Genomic DNA, 27,696 nt, shown 5'->3' on the forward strand with positions numbered 1-27,696 from the left:
CTCCCGGAAAATCCGGGAGGGTTGGCAAGTATGGTGCTTGCAAGAATACAACTTTTTTTTTAAAAAAAATGTTTTTTTGATGTTGCATCAGTTTACGACATACTACAGCAGGCCTGGGCAATTATTTGACTCGGGGGGCCAGATTTAAAAAGGCAACTTCAACCCTAAACTAACACCCTCCCTTCCACATCCCACCTCCCCGGATTGTAAATAATCAAATGTAAATAATCAAATGTAGATACTTATTCTTATGCTTTCTGATCTCTCTCTCTCTCTCTCTATGTCCACTACTTGCTGTACATATCCTACCAAGTCAGTCCTACACTGTTTCAATGTCCATTTCTCTGATGATACAATTGTTGATGACTGAAGTGTTGATATCAACCAAACTTAACCCCCATACTTGCCAACCCTCCCGGATTTTCCGGGAGACTCCCGAAATTCAGCGCCTCTCCCGAAAACCTCCTGGGACAAATTTTCTCCCGAAAGTCTCCCGAAATTCAGGCGGACTCAGGTCCTCATGGACCTGAGTCCATAAAATTTCCTTTTATGGTTGTCGGGACATAGTTGATGATGTCATCTATTCTCTGGTGAACACAGACGATACTTTTTGATGCTTATTGCAAGTATACTCGTATGTGTGGATGCCGTCTTCTCCACATTTCCCATAAGTGTTTTGCATTTTGTTTTGAGTACTTCCCCTTTTGTTTGTTTTATTAATAAATTCCCCTTTTTTACCTCACGCTCCAACCTGGTTTATCTGCATTCTTAAGATCACAAGTACCTTGTAAAAAAAATGAAGGGGAAAAAGTATAGTGGGTAAAAATAGAGGGAGACAAATTGCAAAGGCAGGGAAGTCAATTCAAATGAATATTTCTCGCAAATAATACAGTATCACCATCTTTTATTCCAAATAAGATACATACTAAAACACGTTCCAAACCCACTACTAAATAACACTTAAACAAGTAAGACTCACTAGACCAGAGGTGTCAAAGTCGTTTTCACTGAGGACCACATCGCAGTTATGTTTGGCCCCCGAGGGCCGCTTCTGGCAGTGAATACTATTACACTATTTTTTTTATGCATTTTATTAGTAGATTTCAAAAAAACTAAAATGTAAAAAAAAAAAAAGGAAAGTTATAATCATTTCATCTCAAGTATATTACTGTAAATGGAAAAACAGTACTATTGTTTTTATGGTAAATTAAAAAAAAAAAGGCAGCTCAGTTGCCAGAATTTTATTGTAAAATTTACATATGTTATTTTAATGTAAATTAAAAAACCTGCAATTTTACAGTAAAATTTAGGCACCTGAGCTGCCTTTTTTTAAAAAAATGTTTTTAACTGCAAATCAACAACTATAGATTATTCGGTGTATTACTGTAAATGCCAAAACGGCACCACATTTTATTACAGTAAAAAAAGTTGTTTTCATTTAGAGAAAAATGCTGTAAAAACCACAGTAAATGTCACAATTTGACCATGAAATCTATTGCTACTTTTACATTGCACAATTTGATGGATAACTTGCTTTCAAATCATTATTATTAGCATTTATTTCCATTTAAATCATGCTTTGAATGTTTGATAATGTATTTTTGCATAATTAGACAATATTTAAGTTTACATAATTTAAAATTTTGGCACCTGAGCTGCCGGTTTAAAAAAAAATATTTTTTTTACTGCAAATCAACAACTGTAGATTTTTCGGTGTATTACCATAAATGCCAAAATGGCACCACCGTTTATTACAGTAAAAAAAGTTGTTTTCATTTAGAGAAAAATGCTGTAAAACCCACAGTAAATGTCACAATTTGACCATGAAATCTATTGCTACTTTTACATTGCACAATTTGATGGATAACTTGCTTTGAAATTATTATTATTAGTATTAATTTCTATCTAAAACATGCTTTGAATGTTTGATAATACATTTTTGCATAATTAGACAATATTTAAGTTAACATAATTGGAGTACATGTAGTTCTTCTCCCAAAATAGATAGAAATAATACATTTAGTAAGAAAAGTTACAGTACTTTATTGATAAATATTATTTCCAGGGCCAAATAAAATGAAGTGGTGGGCCACATTTGGCCCCCGGGCCTTGAGTTTGACACCTGTGCACTAGACTGTCACATTGACAGTGATTTAAAAAAAAAAAAAAAAGGCTAAATGTTTCTTTTTTTTTTACATTCCAAAACAATTTTAAAGCTTTTTATGATTTGGGATGCTTTAAAGGGAAAGAGAAATAATAAAAGGCAAATCAAAGGCTTTCACACAAAGAAGGAACACAGCATGCAGAGACAACAGTCAGATTCTAGTCACGTCTAAACTGAACAAACATTTCTACTTGTAAAGACTTCCATATGCAGTCCTCCTCAGTGTCAGTCACACAGCTGCCAATCATCCTCCATTAATACCTGCCGACAAACAAAACAGATGAAGCGATGGTTGACGAGGGTCCTTGAAGGCAACACGTTACTCACGTCGACACGTGACAACCGGACAGGTATGCGTAGTTCCCCGTGTAGCGGACGTCACAGCGCACGTTGTTGTTGCTGTAGTCCTCCTCCGGCACCTGGTAGAAGGGGTTCACGCTGATCTGTGGACAGACCAGGCTTGAGTGGGCCAGGGAGACGTCCACAGATCCACGCGGCTCACCTTGAGGATGTAATTCCCCGGTTTGACGTCCGTGATGTCGATCCACTGGCAGTCGATGTCCGCGTTGTAGGTGTCGTAACATCCCGGACTCAGGCCCTGCACTCAGTGGCACAAACATTCGCGTGAACGAAAAAAAAAAAATGCTAAGGTAATTTGGTGCAGGTCAGGGTAAAGGTAAACAACAATACACTTTTGCTCATAGTGCCAATTTAGTGATTATTCAGGGTGTAACGGTACGTGTATTTAAATTGAACTGTTTCGGTACGGGGGTTTCGGTTCGGTTTGGAGGTGCACCGAACGAGTTTCCACACGGACATATTAAGTAGCGTAGCGCACGTTGTGTAAACAATGCACACTGATGCACGACACACGACCGGGCTACTACAACATGCAAAAGCCAGAGCTGGAAGACCCTCCTGCCTCGTTAAGATCTCCCGAACATTTGGGCTTCGCGGTGCGATACAACAGTGGAGGACGGCGGTTTGCCGACATTGTTCAGCAGCTGCTTCTGCCAACACGTCAAACATGCTAACCCATTTGAAGCGTCACCACCCCCAAGTGAACATCGCTTCAACGACGAGAAAGACGAGCGTGGTGCAAACACAGCATTCAAGCAGCCTCTCCTCGGCGAGTCAGACAGGGCTAAAGCAATAACAAATGTTTTTATAGCAGCAGATTTAAAGGGGAACATTATCACCAGACCTATGTAAGCGTCAATATATACCTTGATGTTGCAGAAAAAAGACCATATATTTTTTTAACCGATTTCCGAACTCTAAATGGGTGAATTTTGGCGAATTAAACGCCTTTCTAATATTCGCTCTCGGGAAGCAATCCACCATTTTCTCAAACACCGAGTCAAATCAGCTCTGTTATTTTCCGTTTTTTTCGACTGTTTTCTGTACCTTGGAGACATCGTGCCTCGTCGGTGTGTTGTCGGAGGGTGTAACAACACGAACAGGGACGGATTCAAGTTGCACCAGTGGCCCAAAGATGCCAAAGTGGCAAGAAATTGGACGTTTGTTCCGCACACTTTACCGACGAAAGCTATGCTACGACAGAGATGGCAAGAATGTGTGGATATCCTGCGACACTCAAAGCAGATGCATTTCCAACGATAAAGTCAAAGAAATCTGCCGCCAGACCCCCATTGAATCTGCCGGAGTGTGTGAGCAATTCAGGGACAAAGGACCTCGCTAGCACGGCAAGCAATATATATTTGCATATATAAATATATATATATATATATATATATATATATATACACACACACACACACACATATATATATATATATATATATATATATATATATATATATATATATATATATATATATATATATATATATATATATATATATATATATATATATATATATATATATGTGTGTGTGTGTGTGTGTGTGTGTGTGTAGATATATATTAGAGATGCGCGGTTTGCGGGCACAACCGCGGAGTCCGCGGATTATCCGCGGATCGGGCGGATGAAATTAAAAAAAATTAGATTTTATCCGCGGGTCGGGTCGGGTCGGGTGGTTGAAATAAAAAAAAATTAGATTTTAAATAGATTCAGGCGGGTGGCAGTTAAACCAATTCGGAAATATATATACATAGTTAAATGTTGTTACCCACATACGAAAAACGAGCAGGCACCTGCAGCATATGCCACAACAGAAGAAAAAAAAAAAAAGAGATGGACACTTTTACGGAGCGGAGAAGGGACGCCTCGCCGGGGTCCGGGACCGAGGCCCCTTCCCCCGAGAGGGCCCCACCGGGAGCCGTAGCTGAGGCGATCCGCGAGAAGGGCTTGACGCACGTCCAGGGTCACCACCGCGCCCACCGCACCGACACCCCGCCTCGTCCGCCTTCGCCGCGGCCGGCGTCACGCGCAGCAGGTAAGCAGCTTACCTGCCCGCCACCCCCGTGGCCGGGGGCTCGTAACAGGGGTCACTCCGCGCGCTCCGCCCGCGCAGCTTACCTGCCCGCCACCCCTGTTGCCGGGGGCGCGTAACAGGGGTCACTCCGCGCGCAGTGCGCTCACGAAAGGGGTGGGGCTCACCCTGGTTGATATAGACAGCAGGACGGTGGCCATGGAAGTCGGAACCCGCTAAGGAGTGTGTAACAACCCACCTGCCGAATCAACTAGCTCTGAAAATGGATGGCGCTGGAGCGTCGGGCCCATACCTGGCCGTCGCCGGCAGCGAGACGCGCTTGGAGGTGCGCTCAGCGCGGCTCCCATATGATTGCGCACTGGTGTGCGTCTGGGTCGTGACAGCGTGGCACGCAAATGTCTGTGCTGCATTGGATCAGTCTCCTTTCTTTAACAGGCAAAAGCTTTATAACCTCACTAATGCCTTGCATCGTCTATATTAGATATATAACAACGGGCGGGTGCGGGCGGATGCGGTTCTGATCAAATGTTAGATCGGGTGGATTGCGGATGGTTGACGACTTTCTGATGCGGTTGCGGATGAAATAATTGCCTATCCGCGCATCTCTAATATATATATATATATATATATATATGTGTATATATATATATATGTGTGTGTGTGTAGATATATACAATATATGTGTATATATATATATATATACAGGTAAAAGCCAGTAAATTAGAATATTTTGAAAAACTTGATTTATTTCAGTAATTGCATTCAAAAGGTGTAACTTGTACATTATATTTATTCATTGCACACAGACTGATGCATTCAAATGTTTATTTCATTTAATTTTGATGATTTGAAGTGGCAACAAATGAAAATCCAGGAAGCATGGAGTGCTCTAAAACTTGCTGGTAGACGGCTGCGTTGACCCTGGATCTCAGGAAACAGAGTGGACCGACACCAGCTGGACTGCTGCTGAGTGGTCCAAAGTCATGTTTTCTGACGAAAGCAAATTTTGCATTTCCTTTGGAAATCGAGGTCCCAGAGTCTGGAGGAAGACAGGAGAGGCACAGGATCCACGTTGCCTGAAGTCTAGTGTAAAGTTTCCACCATCAGTGATGGTTTGGGGTGCCATGTCATCTGCTGGTGTCGGTCCACTCTGTTTCCTGAGATCCAGGGTCAACGCAGCCGTCTACCAGCAAGTTTTAGAGCACTTCATGCTTCCTGCTGCTGACCTGCTCTATGGAGATGGAGATTTCAAGTTCCAACAGGACTTGGCGCCTGCACACAGCGCAAAATCTACCCGTGCCTGGTTTACGGACCATGGTATTTCTGTTCTAAATTGGCCCGCCAACTCCCCTGACCTTAGCCCCATAGAAAATCTGTGGGGTATTGTGAAAAGGAAGATGCAGAATGCCAGACCCAAAAACGCAGAAGAGTTGAAGGCCACTATCAGAGCAACCTGGGCTCTCATAACACCTGAGCAGTGCCAGAAACTCATCGACTCCATGCCACGCCGCATTAACGCAGTAATTGAGGCAAAAGGAGCTCCAACCAAGTATTGAGTATTGTACATGCTCATATTTTTCATTTTCATACTTTTCAGTTGGCCAACATTTCTAAAAATCCCTTTTTTGTATTAGCCTTAAGTAATATTCTAATTTTGTGACACACGGAATTTTGGATTTTCATTTGTTGCCACTTCAAATCATCAAAATTAAATGAAATAAACATTTGAATGCATCAGTCTGTGTGCAATGAATAAATATAATGTACAAGTTACACCTTTTGAATGCAATTACTGAAATAAATCAAGTTTTTCAAAATATTCTAATTTACTGGCTTTTACCTGTATATATCCTCCAATGTGGACACCTCAAAGGTGGTGTTTTACCTCAAGTCCTCAGTGCCATGTTTGGTTTTTGCTTTGTTATTGTCAATAGTACTGTATGTATGTATGTATGTATGTATGTATGTATGTATGTATGTGTGTATGTGTGTATGTATGTATGTATGTATGTATGTATGTATGTATGTATGTATGTATGTATGTATGTATGTATGTATGTATGCGTGTGTGTGTGTTTTCTTCTCTTCTTCTATTATTTTTGTTTTTTAGTACAGCACTTTCTGCCTCCCACTTGCCTGTGCATGAAAAGTGCTATATAAATAAAGTTGGGTTTGATTTACTTTTTAAAGCACTTTTTTATGTGACTGAGCAGGATCATGCAAAAAAAAAACCACAAACACTCTTTTCTGTGAAACTGTGAAGGGAAACCCTCCAATTTCGGTGCAGATCCGGATAAAGGTTTAGTCCAAGATATTTTAGTTTTCCGGCAAGATGACATAAAAACAAATGAGCTGATTTCCGCTAAACTTTGTGGAGGGAAGGCTTGTGAGCTAAGTAGGACAGCATTTACATTTGGTGCAAATCTGGATAGAGGTGCAAATCATTGTTACTTAGCAGAATTAGGCACAAAAGTTGGTACGGTGAAGAAGACAAGTGCTGTGTGGGTGTGTTCTTACAGCACCTGTGAGTGCGAGGTGCAGGCGTAGCGTCTGTAGTAGCCGTAGTCGCAGGACGTGTCCTCCAGGCAGAAGCTGACTTTGTGTCCCTCGGCCACCGGGTGATGCGTGGCCGTGTCCAGCAGCTCGTAGCGACTGAACTCATCCATGCTGTGAAAGTGCCTGTGAGGGACGACGAAGGACAGTCACTCTCTCTCCTCACTGGTGTGGCCTTCCTTAATGTGCTGCCCACCACATGTACACCACTGGTTCTCAAACCTTTCCCACCAGGTACCACCCCAGAGAACAATCAGTGCCACCATAATGACCAACATTAAAATACAGTAGCGTAGTAAGCCTAAGTATTCATTAAAAACAAGACAAAACTCCACTGTGTAGGATGGGAAGCGACATGAAGGTGTCGGTTTCTTTGATGTATTGTAATCCACGGGAAGATTTTGTCTTGACCCGAGATCTACAAAGCGGAGAGGAAGCAGGACCTGACCCCCCCTCCAGGCACCTTTTCTTTGAACTGTTTTGTAACCAAAGGCGACGGCTGTTTACGACCCCCCTCCCTTTAGAAACAGCTGTTGCCATGTAATCAGGGAAAGTCCAAATAAAAGAGGAGGCCTACAATCTTTCGTGGTGGAAGGCTGTACAAGAGTACAGGTCTACACATTTCTCCTCATTGAGCTAAATTGAATTCTGTCTCTGTTTAATTCCTTGCTTCTTGTCTTGTTTAATAGATGTCATCAGTGTTTGAATCTGACAATTACACACAGTTTGAACAGTCACACTGTGTTTGAGTATAGGAAAATAAAACACTGTACTTTAATCAAGTGATTATTTTTGGTGTGCCACTAGATCAGGCCTGGACAATTATTTTGACTCAAGGGGCCAAATTTAGAGAAAAAAGTATTATCTGGGGGCCGGTATATCTGTCAGAATAATTGTATCTAAGTTATCACAAAACTTTGTGTTTCCATGAGTTCCCGGCGAGCAGACGAAAGCTGTCTTTGATCTTACCAATCAAAAGGGTGTAAAACTCCACTGTGTAGGATGGGAAGCGACATGAAGGTGTCGGTTTCTTTGATGTGTTGTAATCCACGGGAAGATTTTGTCTTGACCCGAGATCTACAAAGCGGAGAGAAAGCAGGACCTGACCCCCCACCCCTCCAGGCACCTTTTCTTTGAACTGTTTTGTAACCAAAGGCGACGGCTGTTTACGACCCCCCTCCCTTTAGAAACAGCTGTTGCCAGGTAATCAGGGAAAGTCCAAATAAAAGAGGAGGCGTACAATCTTTCGTCAGAGCGTGGTGGAAGACTGTACAAGAGTCTACGCATTTCTCATCATTGAGCCAAATTTAATTCTGTCTCTGTTTAATTCCTTGCTTCTTGTCTTGTTTAATAGATGTCATCAGCGTTTGAACCTGACAATTACACACAGTTTGAACAGTCACACTGTGTTTGAGTATAGGAAAATAAAACACTACTTTAATCAAGTGATTATTTTTGGTGTGCCACTAGATCAAGCCTGGACAATTATTTTGACTCAAGGGGCCAAATTTAGAGAAAAATTTTTATCTGGGGGCCGGTATATCTGTCAGAATAATTGTATCTAAGTTATCACAAAACGTTGTGTTTCCATGAGTTCCCGGCGAGCAGACAAAAGCTGTCTTTGATCTTACCAATCAAAAGGGTGTAAAACTCCACTGTGTAGGATGGGAAGCGACATGAAGGTGTCGGTTTCTTTGATGTATTGTAATCCACGGGAAGATTTTGTCTTGACCCGAGATCTACAAAGCGGAGAGGAAGCAGGACCTGACCCCTCCTCCAGGCACCTTTTCTTTGAACTGTTTTGTAACCAAAGGCGACGGCTGTTTACGACCCCCCCTCCCTTTAGAAACAGCTGTTGCCATGTAATCAGGGAAAGTCCAAATAGGTACAGTGTCTACGCGTTTCTCCTCAATTGAGCTAAATTGAATTCTGTCTCTGTTTAATTCCTTGCTTCTTGTCTTGTTTAATAGATGTCATCAGTGTTTGAACCTGACAATTACACACAGTTTGAACAGCCACACTGTGTTTGAGTATAGGAAAATAAAACACTGTACTTTAATCAAGTGATTATTTTGGTGTGCCACTAGATCAGGCCTAGGCAATTATTATGACTCAAGGGGCCAAATTTAGAGAAAAAAATTGTACCTGGGGGCCGGTATATCTATCTATCTATTTATCTATGTATAAATATATATGTTAGGTCAGAAAAAAAACACAAGAGGCCATTTCATCCCTACAAGCCTGTTTTGCAGGTTTCCCTGCTCTTCAGGGGATAAAATCCCCTTTTTTTTGCTGAGTTAGCAACTGTGTGGCTATATTTACTCCCGTCTGGTCCAGCGTCACATATCTATGGCATGAGGTCGGTTCTGCGAAATGGCCGACTTTTTTCCATGAAGGAAAGAGCTCATTATCGGCGCTTGTTTTACAGCATCCGTCAAAAAAGAGCACTCGCAGCAGGTCAGGCAAAGTTCAGCACTCTTTGCAGAGTTGGAAAGAACCTGGCTGTGAAAGATGGAGACAAACTTTATGTCTATTTCTATTTTTGTGTATATGCATGAGGCAATAGAGCAGTAATTAGCAACGAGAAAATTCCCGCGTAAATTTTGATGGGCTTTGAAGAGTTCCGAATCTGTGAGTTTTAGGTGTAACTGTACAAAATGAGCTACAGAGCTAGCCTAAAATGTTAGCGTGTTCACATGAAAATGCTAACATTTAGCATCTTTGCTAACGTTAGCATGCTAACAGTTAGCATGTTTCATACTGGCTGGTGAAAAAGATAATGTTTTTTTTTAAATTACATGAAAAAGTTAGCATGCTTAAGTTAGCTTGCTAGCATGCTAAACTTTGCATGCTAACAGTCAGCAAGTGTCACGTTTGCCTGTTTCATATAACAAGTTATATGACTTTAAGGTGTATAGGTGTGGAAAAATAGAACACATTTGTAAAATTAGATGAAAAAGTTAGCATGGTTGAGTTAGCTTGCTAACATGCTCAAGTTTGCACGCTAACAGTTAACAAGTGTCACGTACCAAGTTATATGACTCTGGGGTAAACGGTTGCAAAACTAGCTAAAAAAGTTAGCATGGTAATGTTAGCATGCTAGAAAGCTAACATTAGCATGCTAACAGTTAGCTTGTGTCACGTACCAAGTTATATGACTCTAAGGTGTATGGCTGGGGATCTAGAGAAAAAAGTTTAAAATTAGCTAAAAAAAGTTAGCATTTTAATGTTAGCATGCTAATGTTAGCATGCTAACAGTTTGCCTGTTTCATATAGCAAGTTATATGACTTTAAGGTGTATAGGTGTGGAAAAATAGAACAAATTTGTAAAGTTAGATGAAAAAGTTAGCATGCTTGAGTTAGCTTGCTAGCATGCTAAAGTTTGCATGCTAACAGTCAGCAAGTGTCACGTACCAAGTTACATGACTCTGGGATAAACGGTTGCAAAACTAGCTCAAAAAGTTAGCAGAGTAATGTTAGCATGCTGGCAAGCTAACGTTAGCATGCTAACAGTTAGCTTGTGTCACATACCAAATTTTATGACTCTAAGGTGTATGGCTGGGGATCTAGAGAAAAAGGTTTAAAATTAGCTTAAAAAGTTAGCATTTTAATGTTAGCATGCTAATGTTAGCATGCTAACAGTTTGCCTGTTTCATATAGCAAGTTATATGACTCTAAGGTGTATAGGTGTGGAAAAATAGAACAAATTTGTAAAATTAGATGAAAAAGTTAGCATGCTTGAGTTAGCTTGCTAACATGCTCAAGTTTGCACGCTAACAGTTAACAAGTGTCACGTACCAAGTTATATGATTCTGGGGTAAACGGTTGCAAAACTAGCTCAAAATGTTAGCAGAGTAATGTTAGCATGCTAACAGTTAGCTTGTGTCACATACCAAGTTATATGACTCTAAGGTGTATGGCTGGGGATCTAGAGAAAAAAGTTTAAAATTAGCTAAAAAAGTTAGCATTTTAATGTTAGCATGCTAACAGTTTGCCTGTTTCATATAACAAGTTATATGACTCTAAAGTGTATAGGTGTGGAAAAATAGAACAAATTTGTCAAATTAGATGAAAAAGTTAGCATGCTTGAGTTAGCTTGCTAGCATGCTCAAGTTTGCACGCTAACAGTTAACAAGTGTCACGTACCAAGTTATATGACTCTGGGGTAAACGGTTGCAAAACTAGCTCAAAAAGTTAGCATGGTAATGTTAGCATGCGAGAAAGCTAACGTTAGCATGCTAACAGTTAGCTTGTGTCACATGCCAAGTTATATGACTCTAAGGTGTTTGGCTGGGGAAATAGAGAAAAAAAGTTTAAAATTAGCTAAAAAAGTTAGCATTTTAATGTTAGCATGCTAATGTTAGCATGCTAGCAGTTTGCCTGTTTCATATAACAAGTTATATGACTTTAAGGTGTATAGGTATGGAAAAATAGAACAAATTTGTCAAATTAGATGAAAAAGTTAGCATGCTTGAGTTAGCTTGCTAACATGCTCAAGTTTGCACGCTAACAGTTAACAAGTGTCACGTACCAAGTTATATGACTCTGGGGTAAACGGTTGCAAAACTAGCTCAAAAAGTTAGCATGGTAATGTTAGCATGCTAGAAAGCTAATGTTAGCATGCTAACAGTTAGCTTGTGTCACATACCAAGTTATATGACTCTAAAGTGTTTGGCTGGGGAACTCGAGAAAAAAGTTTAAAATTAGCTTAAAAAGTTAGCATGCTAATGTTAGCATGCTAGTTTGCATGTTTCATATAACAAGTTACATGACTGTAAGGTGTATGGCTGCGAAAAAAATAGAAAAAAATAGTAAAATTAGATGAAAAAGTTAGCCTGGTTAAGTTAGCTCGCTAGCATGCTAACATTAGCATGCTAATGTTAGAAAGTTAACGTTAGCATGCTAACAGTTAGCTTGTGTCACATACCAAGTTATATGACTCTAAGGTGTACGGCTGGGTAATTAGAGAAAAAAAGGGTAAAATCAGCTAAAAAAAAGTTAGCACTTTAATGTAACAGTAAACAAGTGTCACACACTGTTAGGATAAACGGTTGCAAAATTTGCTCAAACAGTTAGCACTTTAATGTTCGTATGCTAGCAAGCTAACGTAGCAATTATAGCACAGCCTCTAATTAAGCTTTTCTGCTGCTCGAGATGTGATCTTCCCGACCCGATACCGGGTAAAATTCAGCCTGATATCGGCGATACCAATACGATACGGATGCTTTGAGCTAATGTACCTAATGTGTCTGCTCAGACTTACTAAGTTGTGTGTTTTCAAATAAGAACATAAAAACAACCGTAAAAATGTGAGGAAAACGAGCAAAAAAACGTAATGAAATGAGAAAAAGTGGAATTTTTTAAAACTATATATATATATATATATATATATATATATATATATATATATATATATATAATATATATATACAGTATATATATAAATAATATATATATACAGTATATATATATATATATGTATATATATATATATATATATATATATATATATATATATATATATATATATATATATATATATATATACTGTATATATATATATACTGTGTATATATATATTATTTATATATATACTGTATATTTATATATATATATATATATATATAGTTTTAAAAAATTCCACTTTTTCTCATTTCATTACGTTTTTTTGCTCGTTTTCCTCACATTTTTACGGTTGATATATATATATATATATATATATATATATATATATATATATATATATATATATATATATATATATATATATAATATTTGGTTTTAGCTTCTTTTTTTTTTAAGTAAAAAAATTTAGACACCCTTAATCTAAAATATTAGAACGTCTCATAAAATATACTTAAAATATTACCAAAGTTTTGTTCATTAAAAAATAAAACAATACTATTGTTGTTGTCATTAGAAAAATGACAACAACAATAACAAACAATGTTAAATATGTAACTGAACATTAGTATTTTTGTAACAGTAGAACTTTTGACACCAGTTACACAATCTTATTATTATTATTTTCTATTCTTACATTGGAAAAACTATATTAAAATTATTAAAAATTAATGAATAATAATCTACTTAGTCTCCAATAATACAAAGCTGACACAATATCTGTTTTCAGAATTTTTTTTCAATAAAAAAATATCAACATGGCTCCTGCATACTTTTCACTGGTGGTGGAAAAAGTTTGGACACCGCGGAACTAAAGCATCAAAAGTATCAATATTTCATTCAAGAACCAATATTGGAGCATAACGATCTGGTATCAACGGTATCGACATTTCAGTATCACAAGCCTCTGCTCTTATGTTGATACAAAGATCGACTAAATCTTCACGTCGCTAAACAACGTGTGCAAAAGAGAAAAATTGCACACATTATTAGTGGGCGTGTTGCGGGGGATTTACAAAACCCAAAAGCAGTGAAGTTGTCACGTTGTGTAAATGGTAAATAAAAACAGAATACAATGATTTGCAAATCCTTTTCAACTTATATTCAATTGAATAGACTGCAAAGACAAGATATTTAACGTTCCAACTGGTAAACTTTGTTATTTTTTGCGAATATTAGCTCATTTGGAATTTGATGCCTGTGACATGTTTAAAAAAAAGCTGGCACAAGTGGCAAAAAAAGAGTGAAAAAGTTGAGGAATGCTCGTCAAACACTTATTTGGAACATCCCACAGGTGAACAGGCTAATTGGGAACGGGCGGGTGCCATGATTGGGTATAAAAGCAGCTTCCATGAAATGCTCAGTCATTCACAAACAAGGATGGGGCGAGGGTCACCACTTTGTCAACAAATGCGTGAGCAAATTGTCGAACAGTTTAAGAACAACATTTCTCAACCAGCTATTGCAAGGAATTTACCATCTACGGTCTGTAATGTCATCAAAAAGTTCAGAGAATCTGGAGATTTCACTGCACGTAAGCAGCAAAGCTGAAAACGATCCCTCAGGCGGTACTGCATCAAAAAGCGACATCAGTGTGTAAAGGATATCACCACATGGGCTCAGGAACACTTCAGAAAACCACTGTCAGTAACTATAGTTTGTCGCTACATCTGTAAGAGCAAGTTAAAACTCTACTATGCAAAGCCCAAGCCATTTATCAACAACACCCAGAAACGCCTGCCGGCTTCGCTGGGCCCGAGCTCATCTAAGATGGACTGATACAAAGTGGAAAAGTGTTCTGTGGTCGGACGAGTCCACATTTCAAATTGTTTTTGGAAACTGTGGACGTCGTGTCCTCCGGAACAAAGAGGAAAAGAACCATCCGGATTATAATAGGCGCAAAGTTGAAAAGCCAGCATGTGTGATGGCATGGGGGTGTATTAGTGCCCAAGACATGGGTAACTTACACATCTGTGAAGGCACCATTAATGCTGAAAGGTACATACAGCTTTTGGAGCAACATATGTTGCCATCCACGCAACGTTACCATGGACGCCCCTGCTTATTTCAGCAAGACAATGCCAAGCCACGTGTTACAACAGCATGGCTTTGTAGTAAAAGAGTGCGGGTACTAGACTGGCCTGCCTGTAGTCCAGACCTGTCTCCCATTGAAAATGTGTGGCGCATTACGAAGCCTAAAATACGGAGACCCCCGGACTGTTGAACAACTTAAGCTGTACATCAAGCAAGAATGGGAAAGAATTCCACCTGAGAAGCTTCAAAAATGTGTTTCCTCAGTTCCCAAACGTTTACTGAGTGTTGTTAAAAGGAAAGGCCATGTAACACAGAAAACCAACATTGAATGTCCGGACCTTCGATCCCTCAGGCGGTACTGCATCAAAAAGCGACATCAGTGTGTAAAGGATATCACCACATGGGCTCAGGAACACTTCAGAAAACCACTGTCAGTAACTATAGTTTGTCGCTACATCTGTAAGAGCAAGTTAAAACTCTACTATGCAAAGCCCAAGCCCATTTATCAACAACACCCAGAAACGCCGCCGGCTTCGCTGGGCCCGAGCTCATCTAAGATGGACTGATGCAAAGTGGAAAAGTGTTCTATTGTCTAACGAGTCCACATTTCAAATATGTTTTTGGAAACTGTGGACGTCGTGTCCTCCGGAACAAAGAGGAAAAGAACCATCCGGATTGCTATAGGCGCAAAGTGTAAAAGGCAGCATCTGTGATGGTATGGGGGTGTATTAGTGCCCAAGACATGGGTAACTTACACATCTGTGAAGGCGCCATTAATGCTGAAAGGTACATACAGGTTTTGGAGCAACATATGTTGCCATCCACGCAACGTTATCATAGACAGAGGTGGGTAGAGTAGCCAGAAATTGTACTCAAGTAAGAGTACTGTTACTTTAGAGATTTATTACTCAAGTAAAAGTAAGGAGTAGTCACCCAAATATTTACTTGAGTAAAAGTAAAAAGTATGTTGTGAAAAAACTACTCAAGTACTGAGTAACTGATGAGTAACATATACACACACACACACACACACACACATATATATATATATATATATATATATATATATATATATATATATATATATATATATATATATATATATATACACACACACACACACACACATTTATATATATATATATATATACACATATACAGTATATATACATACATTGATACTTTGAGTACCTTGAAGGTAGAAAAGCGCTATACAAGTATAACCCATTTATCATTTATTTATTATATATACAGTATATAATTTATATTTATTTATTTTGCCGTTTTTGTTTACATGTTACTGGTGTTTTAATGAATATACATGCATGTTTAACACATATAGATTCCTTTCTTTCATGTTGACAAGAATATAAGTTGGTGTATTACCTGATTCTGATGACTTGCATTGATTGTAATCAGACAGTAGTGCTGATAACGTCCACGTTTTCAAATGGAGGAGAAAAAAAGTTCCTCCTTTCTGTCTAATACCACATGAAAGTGGTTGGTTTTTGGCTTCTTATTTGTCCAGCTTCCATATTCGTTTTTATACACTTTACAAGAAATACATTGGCGGCAAACTCCGTAGCTTGCTAGCTTGTTTGCGCTGGCTTTTGGCTTTTGAAAGCGCAGGCGCGATGGAGCGGCACTTTTATTGTGAAGACAGGAACTGTGCAGTCAGTCTTTAGGCTTTTGACGGGATGTACGGTTGAAATAAAAAAGGGTCTTTTTTCCTTCACACTTTTGATTGATTGATTGGAACTTTTATTAGTAGATTGCACAGTACAGTACATATTCCGTACGATTGACCACTAAATGGTAACACCCCAATACGTTTTTCAACTTGTTTAAGTCAGGTCATGTGACCGCCTGGCTCTGTTTGATTGGTCCAACGTCACCAGTGACTGCATCTGATTGGTGGAACGGAGTGAACGTCACCAGTGACTGTATTTGTTGAAACGCAGGCACTATGAAGGTCTGTCTGACAGACCAAAACAAACAAAGCGTGCATTAACAGATCGATCAAAATTAGTAGCGAGTAGCGAGCTGAATGTAGATAAAAGTAGCGGAGTAAAAGTAGCGTTTCTTCTCTATAAATATACTCAAGTAAAAGTAAATGTATGTTGCATTAAAACTACTCTTAGAAGTACAATTTATCCCAAAAGTTACTCAAGTAGATGTAACGGAGTAAATGTAGCGCGTTACTACCCACCTCTGATCATAGACGCCCCTGCTTATTTCAGCAAGACAATGCCAAGCCACGTGTTACAACAGCGTGGCTTCGTAGTAAAAGAGTGCGGGTCCTAGACTGGCCTGCCTGTAGTCCAGACCTGTCTCCCATTGAAAATGTGTGGCGCATTACGAAGCCTAAAGTACCACAACGGAGACCCCCGGACTGTTGAACAACTTAAGCTGTACATCAAGCAAGAATGGGAAAGAATTCCACCTGAGAAGCTTAAAAAAAATGTGTCTCCTCAGTTCCCAAACGTTTACTGAGTGTTGTTAAAAGGAAAGGCCATGTAACACAGTGGTGAACATGCCCCTGTGACAACTTTTTTGCAATGTGTTGGAAAATGAATGCATCCAAAGTTATAATGCTTGTATGACAGTTTTTTTTGCCAAGGTGACACGAGTCTGTATGACATATAAAATGGTGGATGCGGTGTGTTCATATACCCACTGGTGACAGCTGTGCCACTCCCAGGCGTAGCGCGGCCTGGTGGGGAGGAAGTCGGCCGTGCCCTGGTTCTTGACTCTCTGGGGGAAGCGCAGCAGCATGCGGCTGTCGTAGTCCCGCGCCGAGTAGGCTGAGCTGCACAACAAAACAATAAAAGATGTCACACTCTGTCCTTTTTTTTTTTTTTTTCCCCTACAGCGGACGTGCAGTCCTCTAACGGAAAAAAGCTTAAATGGCGGGTGGAAAAGAACAGGGAGACATGTTGTTTGGGTCCGATGATGTGTTTACCATTCGGGCTTCTTTCCTGTGTTTACGTTCCGTGGAGGCCATCACTGCTGGCAGCATTCGGCTCATTTTAGCACTTTATGATGGGACTGTGAATTCTTTTTGTGTCCACAACTCACCTCGACAAGCAGTTCTCCTCGGCCGCACATCTCAGGTTGTACATCGACATGCTCTGGACGTAAGCGGCCGTCTGAATGTAGTAAGGGTCAAGCACCAGGTCGGGAAGACCTGCGACACACAAGTTTCATATCCTTAAACATACAACAATACATCACAACGTGCACTTAAAAGGATATCCGCTTTGTCGGAATCCAGTTTATGCTTGTGGCTGAGCTGTTTCTAACACTTTGGCAGCAGTCATACTTGCCAAGACTCCCGAAATTCAGCGCCTCTCCCGAAAACCTCCCGGGACAAATTTTCTCCCGAAATTCAGGCGGACCTGAGTGACGTGTTGACACCACACAACAACAGTATCTACCGTAAAGCAGTTCGTCTGCCGTAAACAGCAATGTTGTGACACTTTTAAACAGGACAATACTGCCATCTACTGTACATGCATATGTGACCCACCCATAATGTGTCACATTTTTGTGTTGATTTATTTATTTTATTTTGCGGTTTGAATTCGTTTTTGGAGCTGTCATTACACATTTATCAGTATTCACATTGGTCAGTAGGGGGCAGTAGGGCGTTTCCCAATTGAATGCTATCACCTGCAGACCGGAAGTGACTTGTCATTCTGATGAGCGCGACCAGTCTGTGAACAATTGAAAACGTCCTGTGTGCTTTTTCCTCCTGTATAACAGGTTAGTTTTGGTGAATCAACTCACTGAATAATATCCATGTGATCTTTATAAGTTTAAGTACACATTCTGATGGTGGAGCCTAACTCTAAAGTGTTTGTGAGCTGTAGTTTGTAAATGAACACTGAAATTCAAGTATTTATTTTATTTATATATATATATGTATATATATATATATATATATATATATATATATATATATATATATATATATATATATATATATATATATATATATATATATATATATATATATATATATATATATATGTCTTAATAAGGTTATCCAAAAAATAGTGCTCGATACCGTAGTAGAGCGCAATATATGTATGTGTGGGAAAAAAAATCACAAGACTATTTCATCTCTACAGGCCTGTTTCATGAGGGGTTCCCTCAATCATCAGGAGATTTTTAATTTATTATTTTTTTTTTTTTTAATTTAAAAAAATAAAAAAATAAAAAAAAATCTCCTGATGATTGAGGGAACCCCTCATGAAACAGGCCTGTAGAGATTAAATAGTCTTGTGATTTTTTCCCACACATACATATATATATATATATATATATATATATATATATATATATATATATATATATATATATATATATATATATATATATATATATATATATATATATATATATATAGCTAGAATTCACTGAAAGTCAAGTATTTCTTATATATATATATATATATATATATATATATATATATATATATATATATATATATATATATATATATATATATCTTAACCACGTCCCCCAACCACGCCCCCCGCCCCACCCCCGACCACGCCCCCGCCCCCACCCCCCACCCCCTACCTCCCGAAATCGGAGGTCTCAAGGTTGGCAAGTATGGCAGCAGTTCAAACACTGATGACATCTATTAAACAAGACAAGAAGCAAGGAATTAAACAGAGACAGAATTCAATTTAGCTCAATTGAGGAGAAACGCGTAGACACTGTACCCCTGCACAGTGTCCCACCACGCTCTGATGAAAGATTGTACGCCTCCTCTTTTATTTGGACTTTCCCTGATTACATGGCAACAGCTGTTTCCAAGGGAGGGGGGGTCGTAAACAGCCGTTGGTTACAAAACAGTTCAAAGAAAAGGTCGTAAAACAGTTCAAAGAAAAGGTGCCTGGAGGGAGGTCAGGCCCTGCCTCCTCTCCGCTTTGTAGATCTCGGGGCCAAGATAAAATCTTCCTGTGGATTACAATACATCAAAGAAACCGACACCCTCATGCCGCTCCCCATCCTACACAGTGGAGTTTTACAAGCCTTTTGCTTGGTAGGACAGCGGACAATAAGGGAGACGTTGCTGATGGTTTTTCTTTAATTATAATTCATTATTAATAGTGTTAGTTATAATTCTTTAAACCAGTACTGTAATTGAACAATGAATATGTGCTTCTACTGCCATCTAGTGTCTGCCTGTGTGGTATAAAATGAGTACAACATCAATACAATACATCTTCTCAAACTTTTGTTTCCAAATCCTGTGCTTTGTTTAGGTCACTCGTGTCAAACTCAAGGCCCAAAGTACCCCAATGTTTCATTGTTTCTGTTAGAATAATTGTTTCTAAATGATCACAAAAAATGTTGTGTTACATTTGAGGGCCCGGTGAGAAGACGAGAGCTGTCTTTGAAACCTACCAAGAAGAAGGCTCGTAAAACTCCACTGTGTAAAGGGGAAAGCCACATGAAGGGTTTTCTGTTTTCTCTCATGTATAGTAATCAACAGAAAGATATTGTTCTAACCAAAGGACTTCAAAGCGGAGAGAACCAAGGATCTGCCCAATTTCCAGACGACCTCTTTTTGAAGTATTTTACCAACTCTTTTTGAACTATTTTATGGAACTCTTTTTGAACTATTTTATGGAACTCTCCTTTTGAACTGTTCGGTAACCAAAGGCAACGCTGTTTACGACCCACTTCCCTCTGGAAGCAGCTGTGGTCAGGTGGTCGCAGAAAGTCAAATAAAAGAAGGAGGCGTGCAATCTTTTGGCAGAGCGTGCTGAGATACGGTACAAGGGTACAGTGTACAGACGACTCTCCTCAATATTGAGTCCAAATTGAAGTCTGTCTCTGTTTAATTCTTTGCTTCTTGTCTTGTTTAATAGATGTCATCAGTGTTTGAACCTGAAAGTTTCCATTTTGACAGAAAACATTTTTAAATTTCATATGTTCGATTCCGATTCTTGGGGGTGAAGATTTGATTCATAATCGATACTCTATTCAACACGATTCTTGATTCAAACTGATTTTTGCAGTGTATTATTTGGTCTAATAACAACAACACCTTGACAAAACAGCTTACAGGTTACAAAACCTCCTTTTGGGTGCTGACGTATGACACATACGTGCACCAAGTAAGCATAGAGATAGCCTAAAAAAGTGTTTCTATTTTTTATTAATTCGTCACAAAAAAAAAAATTTGATTTTTGAAAATTACTAAAAAAAATCGTGATTCAAATGTGATAAAAAAAACATTTTTAAAATTGTTTTTAATTTAGCCTTTATTTAACCAGGTAAAAAAATAAATAAATAAATAAAATAAAAATCCCATTGAGATCAAAGATCTCTTTTTCAAGGGAGACCTGGCCAAGAGGGCGTGATTCAAATGTGATAAAAAAAAAAAAAAACATTTTAAAATTTTTTTAATTTAGCCTTTATTTATTTAGATTTTTTTTTTAATTACTAAAAAAATTGTGATTCTAATGTGATAAAAAAAAAAACATTTTTAATTTTTTTAATTTAGCCTTTATTTAACCAGGTAAAAAAAAAAAAAAAAAAAAAAAAAAATCAAAATGTTTTTATTTAGCTATTATTTAACCAGGTAAAAAAAAAAAAAAAAAAAAAATCCCATTGAGATCAAAGATCTCTTTTCCAAGGGAGACCTGGCCAAGAGGGCGTGATTCAAATGTGATAAAAAAAAAAAACATTTTTAAATTTTTTTTTTATTTAGCTTTTATTTAACCAGGTAAAAAAAAAAAAAAAAAAAAAAATCCCATTGAGATCAAAGATCTCTTTTTCAAGGGAGACCTGGCCAAGAGGGCGTGATTCAAATGTGATTAAAAAAAAACATTTTTAATTTTTTTTTTTTTATTTAGCTTTTATTTAACCAGGTAAAAAAAAAAAAAAAAAAAAAAATCCCATTGAGATCAAAGATCTCTTTTTCAAGGGATACCTGGCCAAGAGGGCGTGATTCAAATGTGATAAAAAAAAAAAAACATTTAAAAATTTTTTTTTTATTTAGCTTTTATTTAACCAGGTAAAAAAATAAAAAAAATAAATAAATAAATAAAAAAATCCCATTGAGATCAAAGATCTCTTTTTCAAGGGAGACCTGGCCAAGAGGGCGTGATTCAAATGTGATAAAAAAAAAAAACATTTAAAAAAAAATTTTTTATTTAGCTTTTATTTAACCAGGAAAAAAAATAAATAAATAAAAAAAAAAAAAATCCCATTGAGATCAAAGATCTCTTTTTCAAGGGAGACCTGGCCAAGAGGGCGTGATTCAAATGTGATTAAAAAAAAACATTTTAATTTTTTTTTTTTAATTTAGCTTTTATTTAACCAGGTAAAAAAAAATAATAATAAATAAATAAATAAAATATCCCATTGAGATCAAAGATCTCTTTTTCAAGGGAGACCTGGCCAAGAGGGCGTGATTCAAATGTGATAAAAAAAAAAACATTTTTAAAAAAATTTTTTATTTAGCTTTTATTTAACCAGGTAAAAAAATAAATAATAAATAAATTAAAAAATCCCATTGAGATCAAAGATCTCTTTTTCAAGGGAGACCTGGCCAAGAGGGCGTGATTCAAGTGTGATTAAAAAAAAAACATTTTTAATTTTTTTTATTTATTTAGCTTTTATTTAACCAGGTAAATAAAAAAAAAAATAAAAAAATCCCATTGAGATCAAAGATCTCTTTTTCAAGGGAGACCTGGCCAAGAGGGCAGCAGCAAGGTTACATTAAACACAGTAAACAACACATAAAACATCACATTTACAACATTAAAACATACACACAAGGTAGTAATAAGGGGTTTTTACCACCCCTTATTATTATATACTGTATTATAGTTTGTAAAAAAATAACAATAAATACTTAAATATGTGCTTGTCACCTGGACTTATGATTTCAAAGCAAGTTATCCATCAATTTGTACGTACACAAATCAAATAACAAAATGCATAGTCAATACTATAATGAGACTTTTATATTCTCTAACTCACTGTTACACGCGGCCCTCTGAGGGCATGTGGCCCTCAATGAAAACAAATTCCACACACCTGGTTTAGAACCACTTAAAACATTGATAACAAATTTAAAAAAATCACAAGATGATTAAATGTTATTGACATAGAAATTAGACAAAATATCCCTAATTTGATGACCCAGAGGACTAAAAATACTTCAAATATGATTTGTTTTTCTTTCATTCCATAAAATATGAGTACTGCTTATTCCAGCATGGATTTTCCTGCATGTTTTTTTTTGTATTGTAAGATTTAAAACACTGTTTTAATAGTGCTGTAAAAATAAACAATGTTACATAAGTCAAACAAGTCCATCTAAAAACTACTAATGCACTTATCAAACATTGCATCTATTTTTAGGATTGTCATCCTTTCAAATGTGTAATCAGGGAAGAAAAAAAACCTACAGATATGCAATATAAATATTACAGTCAGGGGGGTCATGGAGAAGGATTCAAGGGGCCCAGAATCACTGATGTCATCAAGCATGAATCAGGAAAAGGCAAACAAGGTCTCTGCATGCTTTGAATGGGGAAAAGTGGCGCCATCTGGTGGACAAATATAAGATTTTAAGCCTAAAACCGACGTTTAAATTTGAATAATAGAATAAAGTATTGGATTAGTTTATGTGAAATCAAAATGTCTCTTTTTAATATCCCATCTGGCAAACTCCTCCTAGGGTTAGGGTTCCAAAAGTTCCAAGAACCACTTAAAACATTGGTAACAAATTCATAAAATCACGAGATGATTAAATGTTATTGACATAAAAATTAGACCCGGATGACAAAAAAAATACTTCAAATATGATTTCCCCCCCCCCCCCCCCCTTTTTTTTTTTCCAAAGGCAAGGATGTTGACATAACTCTGTTTTTTATTTATTTTTTATTTTTGTGTGGGGTAAATAAATAAATAAAATAAAATTAAATAAACAAAATAAATAAAAATGAATAAATTCCATAAAAGACGTGTATTGTTTATTCCATGGATTTTACTACATAGTTTATTTCTATTGTAAGATTTAAAACACTGTTTTAATAGTGCTGTAAAAATAAACAATGTTACATTAGTCAAACAAGTCCATCTAAAAACTACTAATGCACTTATTAAACATTGCATCTATTTTTAGGATTGTCATCCTTTCAAATGTGTAATCAGAACTTTATACAGATATGGAATATTAATATTTCAGTCAGGGGGGCCATGGAGAAGGGTTTAAGGGGCCCAGAATGACTGATGTCATCAAGCATAAATCAGGAGAAGAAGCAATGGGGGAAAGTGGCGCCATCTGGTGGCCAAATATAAGAATTTAAGCATAAAGCCGACGTTTAAATGTGAATATTAGAATAAAGTATTGGATTAGTTTATGTGGAAAATAAAATGTCTCTTTTTAATCTCCCATTTGGCAAACTTCTCCTCGGGTTAAGGTTCCAAAAGTTCCAAGAACCACTTAAAACATTGATAACACATTCATAAAATCACAAGATGATTAAATGTTATTGACATAGAAATTACACAAAAAATAATTAAAATAGGATTTTTTTCCCCCTCCTTTTTTGGTGGGGTTAACCTTTCCAAAGGCAAGGATGTTTACATAACCACTGTTTTTTTTGTATTGCTTATTCCATGGATTTTCCTGCTTAGTTTTTTTCTATTGTCAGATTTAAAACAAAAAAAACAACCTCTGAGCACTGTTTTAATAGTGCTGTAAAATAAAAATAAAAACAACGTTACATAAGTCAAACAAGTCCATCAAACATTGCATCTGATTACACGTTTCGAATGTTTAATCAGGGGGGGGGAAACATACAGATATGCAATATCAATAGTTCAGTGAGGGGGGCCATGGAGAAGGATTCAAGGGGCCCAGAATGACTGACGTCATCACGCATGAATCAGGAAAAGAAGCAATGGGGAAAAGTTTTGCATTCTATTTGAGTTATTTTGAGTTTAAAATCCTCTGGCGCTGTTTTCTTTTTCTGTTTTTGTAATTATTTTGATTATTATTTCTCAACTGTTTGTAAATGTAGCAATTTATAAATATTAAAAAAAAAAAATTGGGGAAAAGTGGCGCCATCTAGTGGCCAAATATAAGAATTCAAGCATAAAGCCGACGTTTAAATGTGAATATTAGAATCAAGTACTGATTAGTTTATGTGGAAAGTAAAGTGTCTCTTTTTAATCCCCCATTTGGCAAACTTCTCCTCAGGTTAAGGTTCCAAGAACCCTAGGGTTCCAAAAGTTCCAAGAACCACTTAAAACATTGATAACACATTCATAAAATCACGAGATGATTAAATGTTATTGACATAGAAATTACACAAAAAATACTTAAAATAGGATTTTTTTCCCCCCTCCTTTTTGGGGGGGTCAACCTTTCCAAAGGCAAGGATGTTTACATAACCACTGTTTTTTTTGTATTGCTTATTCCATGGATTTTCCTGCTTAGTTTTTTTCTATTGTCAGATTTAAAAAAAACCCAAAAAAACTCTTAGCACTGTTTTAATGGTGCTGTAAAATAAAAATAAACAATGTTACAATGTTATTGCATCTGATTACACATTTCGAATGTTTAATCAGGGGGGAAAAAACATACAGATATGCAATATTAATATTTCAGTGAGGGGGGGGGGGGGGCGTGGAGAAGGATTCAAGGGGCCCAGAATGACTGACGTCATCACGCATGAATCAGGAAAAGAAGCAATGGGGAAAAGTTTTGCATTCTATTTGAGTTATTTTGAGTTTAAAACCCTCTGGCGCTGTTTTCTTTTTCTGTTTTTGTAATTATTTCGATTATTATTTCTCAACTGTTTGTAAATGTAGCAATTAATAAATATTTAAAAAAAAAAAAAAAAAAAAAAAAAAAGCAATGGGGAAAAGTGGCGCCATCTGGTGGCCAAATATAAGAATTCAAGCATAAAGCCGGCGTTTAAATGTGAATATTAGAATAAAGTATTGGATTAGTTTATGTGGAAATCAAAATGTCTCTTTTTAATCTCCCATTTGGCAAACTTCTCCTCGGGTTAAGGTTCCAAGAACCCTAGGGTTCCAGAAGTTCCAAGAACCACTTAAAACATTGATAACAAATTCATAAAATCACGAGATGATTAAATGTTATTGACATAGAAATTACACAAAAAATAATTAAAATAAGATTTTTTTTCTCCCTTCTTTTTTGGGGGTCAACCTTTCCAAAGGCAAGGATTCCATAAAATATGTGTATTGCTTATTCCATGGATTTTCCTGCTTAGTTTGTTTCTATTGTCAGATTAAAAAAAAAAAAAAAAACTCTTTGCACTGTTTTAATAGTGCTGAAAAAAAAAAAAGTTACATAAGTCAAACAAGTCCATCAAACATTGCATCTGATTACGCATTTTGAATGTTTAATCAGGGGGGGAAAACATACAGATTACAAATTTTTGTAATTATTTTGATTATTCTTTCTCAACTGTTTGTAAATGTAACAATTTATAAATATTAAAAAAAAAAAAAAAAAAAAAAAGCAATGGGGAAAAGTGGCGCCATCTGGTGGCCAAATATAAGAATGCAAGCATAAAGCCGACGTTTAAATGTGAATATTAGAATCAAGTACTGATTAGTTTATATGAAATAAAAAATGTCAGTTTTTAATCTCCCATCTGGCAAACTCCTCTTCCAACACAAGCAAGATGGAATAAAAAGTGGAGTTGACAGAACCGAGCCCTGACTCTTACCGTACTGATGGTACCTTGTGCCATATCCGGGTCTGGATCTGGACCTGGGCCTCTCGTACACGTCATAGTGGTTGTAGTACGGGTTGTCGCTGTCTATGGACTTGGACGGGTCGTAGGGGTCGTCGCCCATCATCATGTCCTCCCTGGCCAGAGGCGGGCTGACGGTGACTTTCTCCCGGGTGTCATTCTTCTGCCGGCTCTGTTCCGGCTCCTCCTGCTGGACTTTGCGGTGCTCTCGCCCGCGCACCAGCCGCTGCAGCGCCGACGGGAGCGTCTCGGAGGCGGCCGGCCCGGGAGCGGCAGCAGGTGACTGCGGCTCCTGGCGGGTGTTGTCGTGGATGACGGTGATGAGCGGGCGCGGCTGCAGGACGCGCTCCTGGGGCGCGCCCCGGCGTCTGGGCGGCTGGTACTCCGCGCCCTGCGTCAGGATGCTGAAGACGTTGCCGTTGTGCGACCACTGCAGAGTCTGCCGGAGGGCGGCGGCTTTGGGCTTGTTATTAGTCCGCTGACATCGCGCCCCTTGCAGGGTGACCACCAATAAATAGACGCAGGCGTATGCGTAAAGTGGCGTGCGGCCGGCGCGTGATCCCATGGTCGTGACCGTACTGGCACTTGTCTTTGTGGGAGAGTTACAGATCCAGCATGTCAGTCAGGGAAGTCACATTGCTCGATCCACGCCAGCAGCCTACAGATGATGATGATGATGATGATGGAGGAGGAGGAGCTGCGTGGATTTGGCATCACGGCGAGTTACACAAGGAGCGCTCATGTAACTGCTGAGGACGTGACGTCTCTTTGATAACGTCTGGAGTTCTAGTCGGCTTTCAAACTTTATAAGTCCCACATTATACCTTTTACCCCGTCAGAGTCCATGGCAAATACAATGAGTAAAACAGCAATAGTCTGTTCCAGAGTCAAACTGTCACCGTCGCATAACTTTGAAGGACTCTAGGATTTACATTTGATGAGAATGTAAATCCTAGAGTCCTTCAAAGGCGCCATTTAGCCTTTCTAGAAGAAAAATGCCCTATGCCTGCCGTGTTTTCAGCTCTACAAACCGTTGAAATAGGGTTGTACGGTATACCGGTACTATATTAGTACTAATATAGTACCGGTATACCGGTACTATATTAGTACTAATATATTAGTACTAATATATTAGTACTAATATAGTACCGGTATACCGGTACTATATTAGTACTATATTAGTACTAATATAGTACCGGTATACCGGTACTATATTAGTACTAATATAGTACCGGTCAAACATAGTACCGGTATACCGGTACTATATTAGTACTAATATAGTACCGGTATACCGGTACTATATTAGTACTAATATAGTACTAATATAGTACCGGTATACCGGTACTAGTACCGGTATACCGGTACTATATTAGTA

The 27,696-nt window shown here is 37.8% G+C and overlaps 1 protein-coding gene across 1 annotated transcript; it reads right to left on the bottom strand.

Annotated features, from left to right (window-relative positions):
* Positions 1 to 887: 887 nt before the first annotated feature.
* Positions 888 to 26,969, bottom strand: loxa (lysyl oxidase a). The gene is made up of 7 exons (XM_061926691.1): positions 26,295 to 26,969; positions 17,629 to 17,737; positions 17,228 to 17,359; positions 7,083 to 7,239; positions 2,667 to 2,762; positions 2,492 to 2,607; positions 888 to 2,425 (listed from the first exon to the last, which is right to left on the bottom strand). Exons 1-7 carry the CDS (start codon positions 26,884 to 26,886, stop codon positions 2,419 to 2,421), a joined length of 1,209 nt encoding a protein of 402 aa, XP_061782675.1. The 5' UTR covers positions 26,887 to 26,969; the 3' UTR covers positions 888 to 2,418.
* Positions 26,970 to 27,696: the final 727 nt, after the last annotated feature.

The sequence above is a fragment of the Nerophis lumbriciformis genome, linkage group LG32 (genome assembly GCF_033978685.3).
Source record: "Nerophis lumbriciformis linkage group LG32, RoL_Nlum_v2.1, whole genome shotgun sequence".
NCBI classification, from domain to species: domain Eukaryota; kingdom Metazoa; phylum Chordata; class Actinopteri; order Syngnathiformes; family Syngnathidae; genus Nerophis; species Nerophis lumbriciformis.